This window comes from Carettochelys insculpta, chromosome 25, assembly GCF_033958435.1.
Source record: "Carettochelys insculpta isolate YL-2023 chromosome 25, ASM3395843v1, whole genome shotgun sequence".
NCBI lineage: Eukaryota > Metazoa > Chordata > Testudines > Carettochelyidae > Carettochelys > Carettochelys insculpta.
This window is the reverse complement of record NC_134161.1, coordinates 2,495,083-2,510,693: the sequence shown is the minus strand read 5'-3', so window position 1 is coordinate 2,510,693 and position 15,611 is coordinate 2,495,083. Positions and strand designations below refer to the sequence as shown.

At 48.9% G+C, this 15,611-nt stretch overlaps 2 protein-coding genes across 4 annotated transcripts; both read right to left on the bottom strand.

Annotated features, from left to right (window-relative positions):
• Positions 1–298: 298 nt before the first annotated feature.
• On the bottom strand, positions 299–8,985 carry ZPR1 (ZPR1 zinc finger). 3 transcript variants are annotated; one of them, XM_074976866.1, is made up of 14 exons: positions 8,832–8,985; positions 8,351–8,512; positions 6,764–6,854; positions 6,110–6,180; positions 5,819–5,905; positions 5,593–5,715; positions 5,211–5,264; positions 4,875–4,941; positions 4,315–4,385; positions 3,630–3,719; positions 3,260–3,370; positions 2,351–2,437; positions 1,122–1,187; positions 299–642 (listed from the first exon to the last, which is right to left on the bottom strand). In XM_074976866.1, the coding sequence occupies exons 1-14, from the start codon at positions 8,952–8,954 to the stop codon at positions 508–510; spliced, it is 1,338 nt and encodes a 445-aa protein (XP_074832967.1). In that variant the 5' UTR covers positions 8,955–8,985; the 3' UTR covers positions 299–507. The 3 variants fall into 3 exon arrangements, with proteins under 3 accessions (XP_074832967.1, XP_074832969.1, XP_074832968.1); XM_074976868.1 differs by having other exon boundaries at positions 8,351–8,469; positions 8,832–8,853; XM_074976867.1 differs by lacking the exon at positions 3,630–3,719.
• Positions 8,986–11,985: 3,000 nt separating this feature from the next.
• On the bottom strand, positions 11,986–14,619 carry APOA5 (apolipoprotein A5). Its single transcript, XM_074977118.1, has 3 exons — positions 14,571–14,619; positions 13,755–13,866; positions 11,986–12,919 (listed from the first exon to the last, which is right to left on the bottom strand). Exons 1-3 carry the CDS (start codon positions 14,617–14,619, stop codon positions 11,986–11,988), a joined length of 1,095 nt encoding a protein of 364 aa, XP_074833219.1.
• Between the last annotated feature and the right edge of the window lie 992 nt (positions 14,620–15,611).

The window sequence follows — 15,611 nt, the reverse complement described above, 5'->3', positions numbered from 1 at the left end:
GCGCCTGCGCCCGCCCTGGGGAGGGGAAAACAGCCCCCCCCACTCCTGGGGCAAGGCGGCTGCTACCGCCTCAGATCCTCCTGCCTCGGAACCTGGCAGGCTGCAGCAGCAGCACCCACCACCGGGCCCGTGAGAGCCGCTTGCAACCCCGCGTGGAAGAGAGGCGCCAGTCTGGGCCCGGACTAGCAGCGGCCCCCGCCCAGGGTGCTCACCCTGCGTTGCTGTAGCCAGGGGGGCAGCCCTTCCCCCTGCTGCATGGGCGAGGGAAGGACACAACACAGACACGAGCCTGGCCCTGCACAGTTATTTTTTTAATGCACTTATAAACCTCCAAAAAAAGGTCACTCTCCGACTTAACTTTTGACTCAGGTCTGCCGCCTTCCAAAAGCTAAATCACACGGCTGCTGCGCCACCGAGAGCTTGTCTCCAGCGCCAGCAGCTCCTCAGCCTCATTACAATAGTAATAACTTATGGAAAGAGTGTGGTTTTTCTGCCCCTGAGGTGTTGCTAGGGTTCGCAGGTCGGAACTGTTTCATAGTCCTCAGTTTTCATGTCATTGAGGCCCAGCTCCTCATTCTGGGCAAATGAGCGCTCATAATGCTCCACCGTTAGCTCTGGATCTTCCTCAGGAGCATATACGTTCTGGGGTTCAAAGAAAAAAAAAAGTTGTGGTTAGAGCCTAGCACAGTTGGATAGCTGATGCTGGTTGGAGAAGTGTAGTGTAACTATCACCTCGCATTTGAGAGACCACAATTGAACCTCACCATCCCTTTTAAAGCAGCAAGGGTCAGCCCCTTTAGAAATAATTAGCCAGAGTTGCAGGGATCCCATGATTTGCCTAAGCACTGTCAAGCCAACAGCAGCCACAAGGACCTTAAAGTCCTAGCTGTCAGCCCCCTGTTCTGACTACTACAGACGCATGCATATGATTTTTAACTGCCAACACCTCCCAGAACGTAACCAACAGGAACAAGGTACATGGACACAGAGGTGAAAGAAGCCAATTCTCTTCCCAAAGAACTAAATAGCACTAGGGACAGAGGTCTGCACATCTGTGGATTATAGTACTGCATCAGTCCTTCAAAAGCCCCTGAAGCGATTACGAGTGCTCAGTACTCTACCTGAAGGTAGCTGTTGCCTGCAGGATCATCTAGTATGATGTGAGCCTCCATATGACCTTCCATAATCTGAGTAAACAAAAAAGACACACGGAGCTTTAGCATCTTTGCTGAAGAGTTGCCAGGACCCAACATGCTCCATTTTAGCAGTGATCAATCAATCCTGAGGTCAAAGTCCCTGCTGCATCTAGCAGGTTGTCAACATCACCTATGCAGAGAGCTCAGGAGCTGCAGGAGCTTTATACACTACTGCAACACCTTGCTTTATGGACAGCTGGAATATTTTCTGTGCAATACAGTATTCACTCAAGACAGGACATGCTTCAAGTGAAAAGGCTTGGTTCCAGATATAGGAAGCAGCCAAGTACTGCTGTCATGCATATCTGGTCCCTGTTCAAATCTTAACTTGTTGTAACATTCAAGAAGTATGAGTAGTCTAGCACAACAGATTGTGCTAAAGTGTGTGTCCCCCAGCCAGCTTATCCATAATGTTTAGTAAAACACACACTGGGCCCATGGCAATTTAAGTAGAGATGCAGCTTCTCCTAGCTGCCCACACTGGATAAAGCAGTAATCTAATGTCTGTGGCTCCACCTCCCAGCATGCAGGACTCCACTGACAGACAGACAGACTGACCGACCCAACCCCCTGCCACTGGATCGCTACATGCTGGGAAATAGATTCAAAGCCCTATTAGATTACTTTTGTGAACACAGTGGCTATTAGAATGCCAGATCAAATCACTGGCTATACTATAAGTCTGAGGCACACAGTTACATGTACTTGATTGGGAAAACCTATGGGAGGTGTCCAGAGTATGAGCTCAAGGCACCTGGACAGTTAGCCGTTTTTGGCCTGACCTGAGCTGCACCATGGCAGGACTCATTTTAGTAACAGGAAAACTTTGTCCAAGACTTCAATGGTCCAGAGGAAGGATACGGAACATCTGCTTGTGTGATGGTTTGAGGCCAGAGCAGGCTCCAGGATTACTGCCCGAAATGCTTCCTGCCCAACAGCCTAGGCCCATCAGTGGGCCTCAAGCAGGGGCGCTAAGAGCCCCCTCCCTGTCAAAGGCTTGTAGCACGGCTCTATAGGACACAGTGGAAGGTGGGAACTGCAAACAGGAGGGCAGGGTAAATCGAGGAAATTGACATGACTGCAGAGTTCCCACAAAGTTACATGCCGAAGTCATTTGCCAAGTTCAGCGTGAACATCACCCCACAGCTACTAACCTGATACACCTTTCTGCCGAACTGTTGGAGCTTCTCCATTCTGCTTGGAGTGGAGCTGTCCCCCAGAGTGAAGGGATTTTTCATAACCTGCAACAGAAAGCAGGCTTCTTCACTCTGCCAACCCTATGTTACTGCTGCAGAGTACTTAGTGTACATGCACATGCATCGTGTCCAGCCTGGCGCAAGACATTCAGGGGAGCTCTGGGAAGTCACCAGGTAACAGACGTGAGCAGTTTATGCTAGCACTCTGCTCTAGGCAATCCATGCTAGGCTTCTGAAAGGTCATTTCCTGCGGAAATCAAGGGCTCATTCCTATCTTTAGATCAGCTAAGAGGAAATCCTCCAGCTCAAAAGGGAGAGGGATGTTTTTAAAAAAAGTCAACACCTGCAATGAAGAGGCCCTGTACAGAAGGATTGCAGTCACACTCTGCACTGGCGACAGATCCCTTTGGTTTCAGAAACAGACCCAGGAGGTAGAGGGACATGACCTCTTCCATCTTCTAGGGCCTCAGAAACCCAGTTCTACAGCCCACCTTCCAGTGGGCATTAAGCTACGCCAACTTCAGAACTGCCCTCAACTGCTTAGAGGGGCAGTATCTGGGCTGTCAGCGCCCCGCAGAGCCTGGGGAAGGAGCAACTGATGCCGCTCTCAAGTAATATTTTGATTCATGCACTGCCCAGAAAAATCCCCGCAAGCCACTGTGGGTAGCCCATGTGCTCCAGGCACCCCTCCATGGAGGGTGTGTCAACGCTGCAGCATGTAAAGGACAGGGTGCTCAGTGGTCTGAAGCATTTGCGCTGCATCTTCACATCCACAGGAAGCTACAGATACTCCAGTCAGATCACGGCAGTCTATGCAGCTCCAGGTACAGGCCTTACCTGTATAGGGGCTTAATACAGGCCACTTACCAGATCTCTGATATCTTTCAGGAGCCCCTCTAGAGTGGTGAATTTTCCCCCCAACGCCCCCATGCCAAGCTCAAATTCCAGCTCTGGGATTTCCACGCTGCAAGTCTCGGACTACAGGGAAGAGAGAGAGAATTGTTTTGGATAACCTGGAATAAACCCATCATGTGTTCCAGTCCTTAGAGAGCAGCTTCTATGTGAGGGACTCAGAGGTGAAAGGCCAAGACCATAGAACATCTACAAAGAACCAGAAATAAATCCCAAAAGCCTCAACTAGACCCCACTCCCTTCATCAGCAGAGCCAGATGGAAAGAAGCCGTCGCAGGATGCAGTCACACACATTTAGAGTTCAATATCTGAAGGAAGAGGTCACCTTTAGTATATCTCTTGTCATGTCTGAAGGGTCTGTAACACGAAGGGTGATCCTGGTACCCAGTGGTTCTATTGCTCCTCCAGATTTAACCTAGAGATAATCTGATAGAGTTAGTTTACAAGTGTCAAACCATTCCAAATACTTTAATCCTCTTGCTGCTACAGTGTGCTTTAAGAGTTGGTATGCAAGACACAGTAACCCTACAGTGGGCTTGGGTCCCAACCCTAGGGCAGAGTTTTGGGGATAAAAGGTTTGGACATCCAAGTCACCTACTTAGTGGATTAAAATACTGTGAGAGAGCTGCAGGTATTTGTTGCCATGCTAGCCACTCAGCTGCTGTGGTCTCAACCACCTGAGTTTGCCTGGGAAAAGCAGAGCCCCCTTTCAGACTAAATTTAGTAAGCTTTCCATGGCATCAGATCTGAACATCTTATTCAATGCTCCTGCCTCTACACAGTCTGGAACTAGCCAGCCTGAGAGTTCTCGGCAGGACAGTGAGAGATATAAGCCATCCTACCAGGCAACTATGTCCAGCAATTGCACCCTATTAGAGACGTGTAACAAATCTTCAGCCCCCCTATGCAATTAAGAAAAGAGGGACGCAGGCAAGGGATATATAGAAACATCCATCCCTTTGGAGAGCACGGTGGCACGTTTTGAAGATGAGGTCAGGTTTGCAGCTCACCTCATTTGTCCTGTGCCCACAGGCTTCACAGTTTGTAGCCATGATGATCACTTCCTTGAAGTGTGGAATTTCTGGGACAGGCTGTTAAGGAAGTTAGCCTGAAACAAAAAAACTTCACGACAAAGAACTTCTAGATTTCTTACACGGGACTAAGCTGCTTCCCATCTGTCAGCCTTGTCATACAAGGATGCAACTTTCTTCAAAAGAGCATTCAAAGCAGGTTAGTATGTCCGCATCAGGGTCACGTTCACATGTACAAGTAGGTTTCCAGCCTTTGGTTCCTATTCAATAAGATCATCCAATAGGATTCAAACATGCTTGTTTCCAAGCTTAAGCGGCACCTAGGTGTGTTTTGAGTCAGAGGCTTTGACAGCCTAGGTCAGACCTTTAAGCCTTTTTCTGGCAGAATAAAAAGCCAGAAAGCACCAGACCCATGCACAATTCTGACCACCACTCCTCTGCACAGGAGGAAGAAGCTCATATGTACACTTGGGTTTCAACCTGAAAAAAAAGGACGTGACAACTTTACCGTACCAATCATAGTAAGGTTAGAAGGATACGTACTAGTTTCATGTTAGTGTTGGCTGGAGCGTTACATTCAGGACAGTTTGTGTTGAACTGCAACACCTGTAATACAAACACAGATTGAAGAATCTAGAGCACTTGTCTAAAGACAGATACCAAAACAGTCTGATAATATACGGAGCAATATATAAATTTAGTTTCCATCTCGATACTTAGGGTCCTGATCACTGTAGTTTGGAAAAAAATTAATCCAATAAATAAGGCAGTATAGGCATCCCTGTGCATGTGCCCACTGCCCCATGCCCCTCAGAGCCATCAGGACATAGATCCATTTAGACAGCTCCAGGGGGCCAACCAAGAAAATGACTCACTTCATTCCTCAGATCATCCACAGTGTCAGCTGGGTTCTCATCAGTCTCCTCTGCCTGAAACAGCATAGAGGCCAGTATCAGTATGACAGCTCAGATAAGCACACCTCACATCTTCCCACCCAAGGGTCTCTGAACAAACTCTTTGGGACAGGGTGGAAAAGAAGAATGCCTTTGCTACTCAGCCGCATCCTCCCTGGCATATAGAGAGGAACACGACAAAGGATCTGCAGGCATCTTGTCTTTCCACCATGGAAGGCTAGCACCTGAACATATGCTACAGACAGCAGAAACCATAAAGAGGGAATGAGGGAGGAGCTAACAAACCTGCCAGGCCTCCCCTTGCGTTGGTGCATAAGACACCTTCCCCACCCAGACATAATACCTCAAGTCCCAGCAGAGCATTCTGCTGCGCAGTCCTTCTGTAATGTGTAACCACAAGAGCTTCATCCTTCTGCGGCGCACAAGGATTCTCCACAAAGCTGTTACCTGAGGGGTCGTCTATAATCTGTCGGAGGGAAGGGGAAAACAAAGGTTTTGGGAGGCCTCCCTGCTTGTCCCAAAAAGAACGAAGGCCAGATGCATTCCTGCACTCTCCTGCGAATACTTACAAAGGTGAAAGAAGAACCCACTTCCTTGAGCTGCTTGAGTTTGCCAATAAACGCATCTATTTTTCCTGCCACATCTTTGTCTGCTGCCTGTGAAAGAGGAGACACCCAAGATTGGATCTTTGGCATCAACAGGATAGGTCTGTGGTGGGTACACAATAGCAAGCCAAGAAGTGTTCTCAGCTGTCCCTCTACTAGGGGATGTCTAACTGTGCTAGGTAAAGAATTTGTACATAAAGTGTGAACCACAAGCTGGCAGATGTTTTGAGATTCTTTTCTTAAAAAGCACCTTACCCTGCGGACTGGCTGATCCTGCTCCAGGCCAGCAACAGCTCTGTCAATTATTCCCTCAATAGTAGTAAGAGCTTGATAAAAGAGAAAACAGAATTAAATATACCACAGCAATGTTGTTAGTCTTCTAACCTTATCATCCTGAGCCCACAGTCATTCCTATGACTATTCATTTCCCACGATGAGAAAACAAAAATTCGGAAGAGCTCCTGTTTTTCTTACTCTGGTATTTCTAGTCCCTTTCCTACTCAAACAGCATTATCCAGCTGCAGGTTCACCATCCACTTGTAAATGGACAGAAGCAACTTCTTCTATAAGGGAAGCGTTTATAAAGGAAAAGGTGCCTCAAGGCTAGGCTGAGAGTCTCCAAGCACTGAAGAATTTGAGGGAGCTAGCTTTCAATGTTAGAGACTGACAAGCAGTAGGATAAATAGAAATATTTAAGACAGTAATACTGCAGAGCCTAGCTCCACCCATCCATCTCATCGAAGCTGTACTGATGTGCATCAGTTTATGCTTCAAGAGCCAAACCCTCATCTAAACGAAGTCATAACCAGACACAAAGCAGCAGTCTATCCCAGTGGCCAAATGCTGTTGAGAGCAGCTAAGGGAGGTGTTGGTATATCCGCCACATGGGAATGCAGGTGGCATACCTACCTCCTTTCTGAGAAAAAGCGGGAATTTCAAAGTCTAGCTCTGGGATTCTAGCCGTTGCACAATCTGTCTTCACCACTTCCCTATTCATATCCTGGACGGAACAATTTATAGAAAAGATTAAAAATAAAGCTACAATAGGCCAGAAACCCTGCACATGCCAAGCAAATAAGAATGAATTCAGCCCAGAGAAGTACACTGGGAATACAGCGGTAGCACCCTCCCAACTGAGGACCAGTCAGTCACACACAGAGCCAGTGAAACCAGCATTTCCACTCATGGTCACCCAGGGCTGCCTCTGCCATTTGTTATTTGCCCATATACTTAATTTTCTCCTCAGAAAGTTACAGTTGGTCAGGTGCCACCCTGAGCTACCACAATGTCCTCTGCCCGCTTTGAAAGTGTGGAGACAAAACATCAGTGAACTTAGCACAAAACCAACCACCTTTCCTGACCATAATGCCACACCTCAGGGCAAGCGCTGATTCACCAGCCAGCTCTCCCTTCGTCAAACGCTCACGAAATCACCATAAAACAGCCTGTTTTTATCAAGCTGCATGGACCTCTCTCAACAAAGTACTTCCCATTAATGAGCCTCTCACAAAATGTTACTTTGCAACAGAGAAGCAGAATTGCTGCCTTATTATAATCTGAGGGTAGTTGTGCTTTATCCTCAAGTATTTACAGTCCTAAGGCCATGGTTAGAACTTGCCTATCTAAACTTCACCCTGTTCAACTCACAGCATGGTTTTGAGTACCAGAGGAATAACCGAGTTAGTCTGTATCTTCAAAAAGATCAAGTCCTGTGGCACCTTATCGACTAATAGATATTTTAGAGCATAAGCTTCCGTGGACAAAGACCCGCTTCATCAGATGAGTGAGTGACTCATGCATCTAACAAAGAGGGTCTTTGCCCATGACAGCTTATGCTCTAAAATATCTATTAGTCTATATGGTGCCACAGGACTTCTTGCTGTTTTAGTATAGTTTCAGTTATTATAGCAGGCACCAACCAGGCTCTTGGGAGCCAGAGACAGCTCATGACCACCCATTAAACTCCAATGGGCACTGGAAATGTAACTTGTGCTTATCAAGTGGGGCACTCTATCCCCCTTCAGTGGTTGGGTAACACAGAGGTTACTGAGACTGCTATAGACATGACCAGGAGAATTAGGTCTTGTAATTCAGGTAGTAGTGCTGGTGATGTTCTACCATAAAACCCCCAGTTTAGTCTCCATAATATTCTAGAGCATCCTATTGTATCACAAGTGCTGAACATTGTACAACAAGGTAGGTGCATTCCCCAAACTGAGGCTCATGACAGCTTTGCAATTTTTCCAGACAAGTATGTACTGTTCTACAGGTGAGGAATTAAAGCACAGAAGAACTTGTCTGCAAGACACAGGAAGTCTGTGTCAGAGCCACAGTTGAATCCAGAATCTCAGACAAAGCCAGTAAGAGGCAAGGGATGAACACGATTCCTCAGAACTACCAGCAGAACAACTTCCCATTCATTCCCCAGCACCAGACACGAGGTCTGGGCTGCACCCCATCCCTTAAGGGGACCAAAGTTGAGTAGCCCTGGCTCACCTGACGAGTCGTGACCATGAGGGTGTAGCGCACACCCTGCTCCTGGATGCGCCCCGCTGACTGGATCTCAGTGTTGGACCAGGCACAGCTGCTACAGGTGAAGGAACTGACGATGATCTCTTTGAAAAAAGGGATTTTGGTGAGCAGCAGCCGTGTCACTCCCTGAAAGAGCGAAGCCAAGGGAACCTGAGCCACCAGCAGGACTCCTGCCACCCCAACCCACTTCCTTCTTCCTCCCTCCCCCCACCAGCCCCTTCCAGCCCCCGCCCACACCCCCCCAGCCCTCTCCTTCCTCCCTCCCGCCCACCAGCCCCTTCCAGCCCCCGCCCACACCCCCCCAGCCCTCTCCTTCCTCCCTCCCGCCCACCAGCCCCTTCCAGCCCCCGCCCACACCCCCCCAGCCCTCTCCTCCCTCCCTCCCCCCACCAGCCCCTTCCAGCCCCCGCCCCCGGCCCGTTCCGCCTCCCCTCCCCGGCCTCACGTTGCAGTAGCAGTTCATGCAAAGCGACTCGATCTCGGCCGGCTGCTGCTCTTCGTCCTCGGCGCTGAGGGGCCGGAACACGGGCTCGCCCCGCACCGGCTCCAGCTCCCCGATCGCCGACATGCCGCCCGGCTGCGGGTCCGAATCCGGCTTCCGCTTCCGCCGCCCTCTGACCCGGAACGGGCTCGTCGGGCCACGCCCCCTTTCAAAGAGGCGGGGCGGGGAGTCACGTGACGCAGGGCTACTCCCAGCCAGGCTTATGGGGCTGGTGTAGGCCCCAGCCAGGCCCAGAGGGTGGGGACGGGGCGCACCTCCCCAGACCCTTTTGCTGCACTGGGACACGCCCCCTCCCGTGTCCCCACCTTAGCAGCCTGCCCAGAGTCCAGTACAGCTGCCCCAGGGGCACAGGTGCAGGGTGCCCCTCCCGTCTCCCCCCAGCAGCCCTGACTGGCACCAGCCCCGGCGCTGGGCATTAAAGTGATGCCGTTGGTCTCCACGCACAGCGCCGTGTCACGGTCCTGCAGGCGCCGGCCTCTGGAGGCTGGCGTGCAGCACAGCTGGGGGGCTGTGACCTCCCGCGAGGGCATAGGGCAAGGGCGTCGCTACCGGCACCCCAAAAGTCATGCAAGGCTAGAACGGGAAGGGACCGCGAGCCAGGCGCCTGCACTCGCGGCAGGACCACGCACCATCTAGATCATCCCTGGCCTTTTCAGGGAATGTGAAATCATGGGGGGGTGGGGGGGAAGTGACACCTCGTACACTTGTATTAGCCAGCATGGAGGTGATTCTTGCGATCAGGACAGTGCTGGCACTCGTCCATGGGGGACCCTAACTAGAAATCCTTTGGGGGCCTCCCCTTACAAACAAACACATACTAATAATTCACAGAGAGGAGGCCGTGCTAGTCTATACACTATCAAAACAAAAAGCAGTCAAGTAGCACTTTAACGACTAGCAAAATAGGTTATTAGGTGAGCTTGAAGAAGTGGGTCTGTCCCACGAAAGTTCACCTACTAAACAGTTTTGCTAGTCTTTAAAGTGCTACTTGACTGCTTTTTGTTTTAATAATTCACAGGGGGCTTCCTTGAGCTGCTCTTGGTTTTAAGTAATTGCTAACGCTGGCTTTGGACACCTGTTCACAAAGGTACTGGACAGAGACTATAAAATAGTATCTTGCTACAGCAGAATTCCTGAAACCCTGGCCATTACGGGCTATTAAACCTCACTTCACTACTGGACAAATTATCAGACACATAGAGAAACACAATATGTTAAGGCTGAGTCAACACAGCTTTTGTAAAGAGACATCATGCTTCATCAATGTATTAGAATTCAACAAACCTGTGCACAAGGGTTATCCACTGAACACAATTTACTTGGACTTCCAGAAAGCCTTTGATAAGGTCCCCCAACTATATATAGAAAAATTATGACAAGTATCAGAGGAGTAACCAAGTTAGTCTGTATCTTCAAAAACAAGAAGGAGTCCTGTGGCACCTTATAGACTAACAGCTATTTTGGAGCGTAAGCGTTCCTGGGCAAAGACCAAAAATTACAGGGTCTAAATTAGTTGTTACAACTCAAGGAAGAGATCTTGGAGTCATTGTGGACAGTTCTCTGGAAACATCTGCTCAAAATGCAGCAGCAGTCCAAAAAATATTAGCAGTTCTGAGTGCCCTATCTCCAAAATGTTACATTAGAATTGGAAACAGTATAGCAAAGGGCAACAAAAATTATTAGGAGTATGGAACAACTTTCATATAAGGAGAGAGTAAGAAGGTCTTGTGCTGTGTAGCTTAAAAGTAAAAAGTAAAAAGCTTAAAAGTAAAAAGGTCTGTGTAGCTTAGGAAAGAGACAACTAAAGACAGATATAGAGGTCTGTAGACTCTATATTGTCATTAGTGGTATGGAGAACATCAGTAAGAAGGTGTTATTTATCCTTTCTTGTTACATTAAAACCAGGAATCACACAACAAAATTACTAGGCAGTGGGGTTAAAACAAGTATAAACTTGCAGAACTCATTGCCAAGGAATGCTGTGAATGCCAACACTGTACCTGGATTTTAAAAAGAATTAGATATTTTCAAGGAGGATAGGTGTCCCTACTCCTTTGATTGGCAGTAACAAGGCCCAGAGAAGGCAGGATGGATCACTTGGTTAACTGCCCTGCTCTTTCCATTCCTTCTGAACCATCTGGCTCTGGCTGCTCTCAGATTACAAGATACTGAGCTAGATAGCTCCATATGCCCATTCTTATATTGTTGTGCCCAGATGCTGAGCTGGGTCTTGAAGCCCAGATATCTGAACACAAACTATGGAGAAACAAAGCAATGTGACAACTATGTAGGCTTTCAAAGAAGGCATGTTCTGATAATGTATTTATTGTACAATTTCAACGGGGGGGGGAGGCAAAACCAGCCAAAGAAATCGAACATGTAATTTTACCAAAGCAGATTTAACAGCTAAATTGCAGCGGAAGAAACCATAAAACTGGTACTGTAAATGGCATATCAGTACTGTTGTGACTGTGACTTACAACATCCAGAATATCTGAATTGCCATAAAAAAGGCTGTGAGTATAGAGGGATAGTTTATATATGCAGAGAACGTGCAAGGTAAGGGTCAACATTGCAGAGTCACTGAAATATGGTGTGGTACACTAACAGCTTGTACTAGTCACTCTCGGAACACAGAGATTACTGAAGTCTAGAAGTCCAGCTTCAAGAGTGTAAAAGTAATTCAAGGTATCAACTCTGTATGAATCCAAAGGTACACCGTACGGGTCAGATTCGGGTCCTTTCCCTCCCACTGACGAGCACTTGCTTGAGTGGTCTCACTGAAGTCAGTGTGAGTAAAGTTTATAAAACTGAGCCATATATCTCAATGGATATTTATATACGTACATACACATATAGTGTATGCTGTATTGGTGATTACAGATATGGGGCTTATTCACTCTTCCCTGCTCCTGAGATAAGCACTGTGTCCACTTGGGTTTCAAAACCCGACAGCACCGATGGTTTGTCGTAGTCACAGGCATCCTTAGCCATACAGTGAAGTAGAGTAGGACATGACCTCTTGAGAGTTTTTGTTTCCCACTGGCAGGGTTTAAACATGCACATGCCCCCCCCCGCCCCACTCAGGTACAGAATTTCATTGTACGTCACTGTTTTTCTCATCTAAACTCTGGGAAATATCCTTCCACAGAGAGTCGAGACGAACATGCAAATCCTCCAGAGGTGCTGAGCTATCAAACTCCTCCGAGTATGGGGACAGGGGAGACAGCTTGAACTTCATTTCTTCTGTCTCCCGACCAATGGTCTTGGTAAAGTCATCTATCTGAAGGAATGTGTCTCTCCTGAACTCCTCAATTCTCTGCTGCACTTCCTGAGCCAGACCCTCTATGTAGCGGTCCACAGCCTGGTTTGGGTCTACAGCAGTGCCAGCAACATGCTCCCTCAGGTCACTGGGGTACAGGCGCAGCTGCTCCTTGAGGTGGTCCACGTTCCGCTGGATCTTCTGATGGAGATCCTTGGCGTTCTGGGTCAGCTTCTCGGAGAGCTCTTGGATGTACTGACTGATTTTCTCAGAGCTGACTTTGGTGTGTGGACTGACATTTCTGTGGAGCTCCTCCATGTTGCGGTGGATCTCAGTCAGCAGCCTGGCAGCATAGGGATGGAAGACCTCCTTCACTTGGTCAGTATGAAAGGCTATTTTATTGGCATGCTGAACCACAAACCTCTGAACTTCGTCTACGCCTTTCAGGAGCTGGGCTTTCATGTCTTGAGTGGGGGTGAGAAGCTGCTGAAGCTCCCTGGCTTTCAGCAAGACCTGGTCCAGGAGCTCTTCGGTGAATGGGGTCAGCTGAAAGTGAAGCATTTCCAGGTTCTTGCTGATTTTGTGGTGCACTTCATCCACATAAGGAAACAATTTCACCTTCAGGTCTTCCACCTCCTTCCTGATGAGCTTTCTCAGGTGGTCAGAGTCTTGGTAGAACCGTGGCTGAAGTCCTCTGTGGAACAGTGCCATTTTCTCAAGGAGATTTCCCACATAGCTGACCCCCACTTGGATACTTTCTTTCACTTTTCTGTAGGAAATAACACACACACACATCTCACTGCCTGAGCGCTAAGTCCCTGTCTTGGGACTTTTGTCCCCTTACTAGCAATGATGACTGTACGGTTTGGTACTGCATTAGGAATGGGGCCCCTCAAAGAGGTACGAAGGACTAACTTTTCGCCCCTTGAGAGTGTGGCCATGGGTCATAAGCAAAGATGAGCGTGGTGGGTCCCTCAGGAGAGGCAAGAAGGTGGCGGGGTAGCTTAGGAAAGAGATGCATTTTCAGAGGCGCGGTGAGGGCCAGGAATGGAATAGCGGGGAGGAAAGGCAGGTCAGGAATGAGGAGCATTGGCAGAGCTGTATTGAGGTGTCACAACTACAAGAGAGCAATGTCAGAGAACTCTTTGCATAGCACTCGCCTACAGTGTTGCTGGTCCAGCCACTATCACCACCCAGTCCAGTCCCGCTGTCCTGTTGCAGCAGAGAGCCCTTGCCTGGGGTCCTTGCTCCCTGCCGTGGCTGCTGGGCTGCAGCTCGTGTCCAATGAGTGCAGGCATCACTTTTTGGTTCCCACTGGGCTTCTCTTTGTTTTATTTCAGTAATTATAGGTTGGCACCAGCTGGCAGATCTCCAGGCACATAAGGGTCATGGTTTGTATTGGCTCAACTGCTGTATGCTCTGCTTTGGAAATGCCAAGATGCCTATAAATCCAAAGGCCTCAGGAGCACTAGGCAGTTATAAAAATCTACCAACAACCCTATCCTTTGAAAGGCAAAGTGCAAGAGCCAGATGTGCTTTGGCCTCCGACTGGACATGGGCAGTACTGCCTACTAATTACTGAACCCAGAGAACAAGGTACTTACTTGATCTCTTGGTCCAGCTTCATGCTCTGGGTATGTACCAAGCTCTCCTTGTCGTGAGTGATCTGGCTGAGGTAATCCCAGAACCTGTTCCTCGCTTGTTCAGCCTGAGCAGCTGCATGGGTGGATAAAGAGCAATTTACAGAGTGGCCTCAGGAGAGCCCCTTGGGGCAAAGCCTGGTGTTGGTAGCAGGGAGGTGGCATGGCATTGTGAGTCATCCTTAGGCTGATGGAGCTCACAGTCTGTAATCCTTGGGACAGAATTTTATCCCTCGTGTGCTCAGAGGTCCTCTACACTGCCAAGTCCCAAAGGGGCTCCCTTCCCAACAGAATAGAGGCCCTGAGGTCTAGAGCTGCAGTCCCCATTACCTTCACTGGGAGTTCTGGGCACTCAGCACCAGGCCCAGGATAACCAGAATTGATTCCTCCTTGGAGCTGACTCACATGGCACAACGGACCTGGAGGCATGTCGGGTCCAGGTGAAGAGGCATAGGAACAATGCCTGAGACTCCAGTGACAGGGTCAGAGTTACTCCGCCTTAGGGTACACCCACAACATCAAAGGAGCGGCACACTGGGGATCTGGAACTGGGTTAGCTTACTGTGACATCTTTCTCGTTTGGGGTGAGAAGGGCCAATGAACATGTCCTCTCTCGTTCCAGAATACTATCTCGCAAACCTGCTTCCCCTTGTAAGCCACCATGATCCCTGCCACACAACGAATCCCCGGGGCTGTCCACAGCAAGGAAGGGCTGGGAGACCTTCCCCCCTAGAGCCAGGAAATGAGCCCCCGCCCCTTGTTAGAGAGAAGAGCACCAACCTGAGAAAGTGGCCAGGAGCAAAGCCAGAAGGGCAGCTTTGTGAGCCATGGTCTGTCTGCTCCCTGGGCCCAGTCTCTGTGAAGAGAAACCAACCAGAAAGCAATTAGTGCAGTTCCTGCCATGGCCCTGGCTCCACCGTCGTTTTCCTGGCTCGAGGAGTGCGGGGGGCGGGGGGTCAGGTTCATGTTCCAGTCCCTGAATCTGGGCGTCATTCTTTATTGTGACTCTCTGTGGATTCAGATACATTTCAGGTGGGGATTTAAATTGCAGCTGGGTGGTATAACGTTCAGATAGTGAGTGTAAACCACAGCCAAAGAGGCCAGAGTACCCTCTCACTGAGTAATTCTCTGCTACTTCATTGATTTCAATGGGACTACGCCAGGGTACGGTGCTCTCAGTGAGAGTAAAGGTATCTGGAACTGGCCAAGATAAACTTCCTCAGAGTGGGAATAAATGACAGACACACGCTATGGTTCCTGGCCGTAACTAGAGCTCGCTACATCTAACCACATAAGTATCACGCTAGCTCAGTGGGCCTCATGAAGAGAGCAGGGGTGACTTTGGCTTGGTCATCACCCCATTGTGTCAATATCATTGCAGGGATGGATTTAGTGTTTCCCCGCAACCAGGAGCTCAGCTCGGCCCTGGGCACTGTTTTCAAGAAGGTAACCCAGAAAGCAGCTTCAGCTGTCTGGGAACAAGCACGGGGAAAATCATTTTAACGGCTCCATCCACTGACTCCTTGCAAAATGCTAAAGCTCTGGAACAGGTTCGTTTCCAAACTCCTTCCAGTGCTCTGCAGTGAGACCAGCCCAACACGTCCATTTTATGTCCTTGGGGAAAGCCGTACAAGAGCACATTACCTTACTAGAGCGTCTTTCATCCACGGCTTTGAAAGAGCTTTGCAATCTAAGCACTCCAGTATCACGTCACTGTTGAACACAGCAGGTCAACATTGTTATCCCATTTTAGAGCTGGTGAAACTGAGGCTAGGTTGTGTCAGTAAAACAGGTGGGTCTAGAATCCAGGAGTCCATCCAG

What these genes read in the sequence shown, in the direction of transcription:
- ZPR1 (XM_074976866.1), bottom strand. Translation starts at nt 8,954, where the DNA reads ATGTCGGCGATCGGGGAGCTGGAGCCGGTGCGGGGCGAGCCCGTGTTC. An exon ending in TCATGGTCACGACTCGTCAG is followed by an intron (nt 6,855 to 8,350) that starts GTGAGCCAGGGC and finishes TGTTCCGTCCAG; the next exon opens with GATATGAATAGGGAAGTGGT. An exon ending in TCGGCAGAAAGGTGTATCAG is followed by an intron (nt 1,188 to 2,350) that starts GTTAGTAGCTGT and finishes TTGTTTACTCAG; the next exon opens with ATTATGGAAGGTCATATGGA.
- APOA5 (XM_074977118.1), bottom strand. Translation starts at nt 14,619, where the DNA reads ATGGCTCACAAAGCTGCCCTTCTGGCTTTGCTCCTGGCCACTTTCTCA. An exon ending in GCTCCTGGCCACTTTCTCAG is followed by an intron (nt 13,867 to 14,570) that starts GTTGGTGCTCTT and finishes CCACCCATGCAG; the next exon opens with CTGCTCAGGCTGAACAAGCG. An exon ending in AAGCTGGACCAAGAGATCAA is followed by an intron (nt 12,920 to 13,754) that starts GTAAGTACCTTG and finishes TATTTCCTACAG; the next exon opens with AAAAGTGAAAGAAAGTATCC.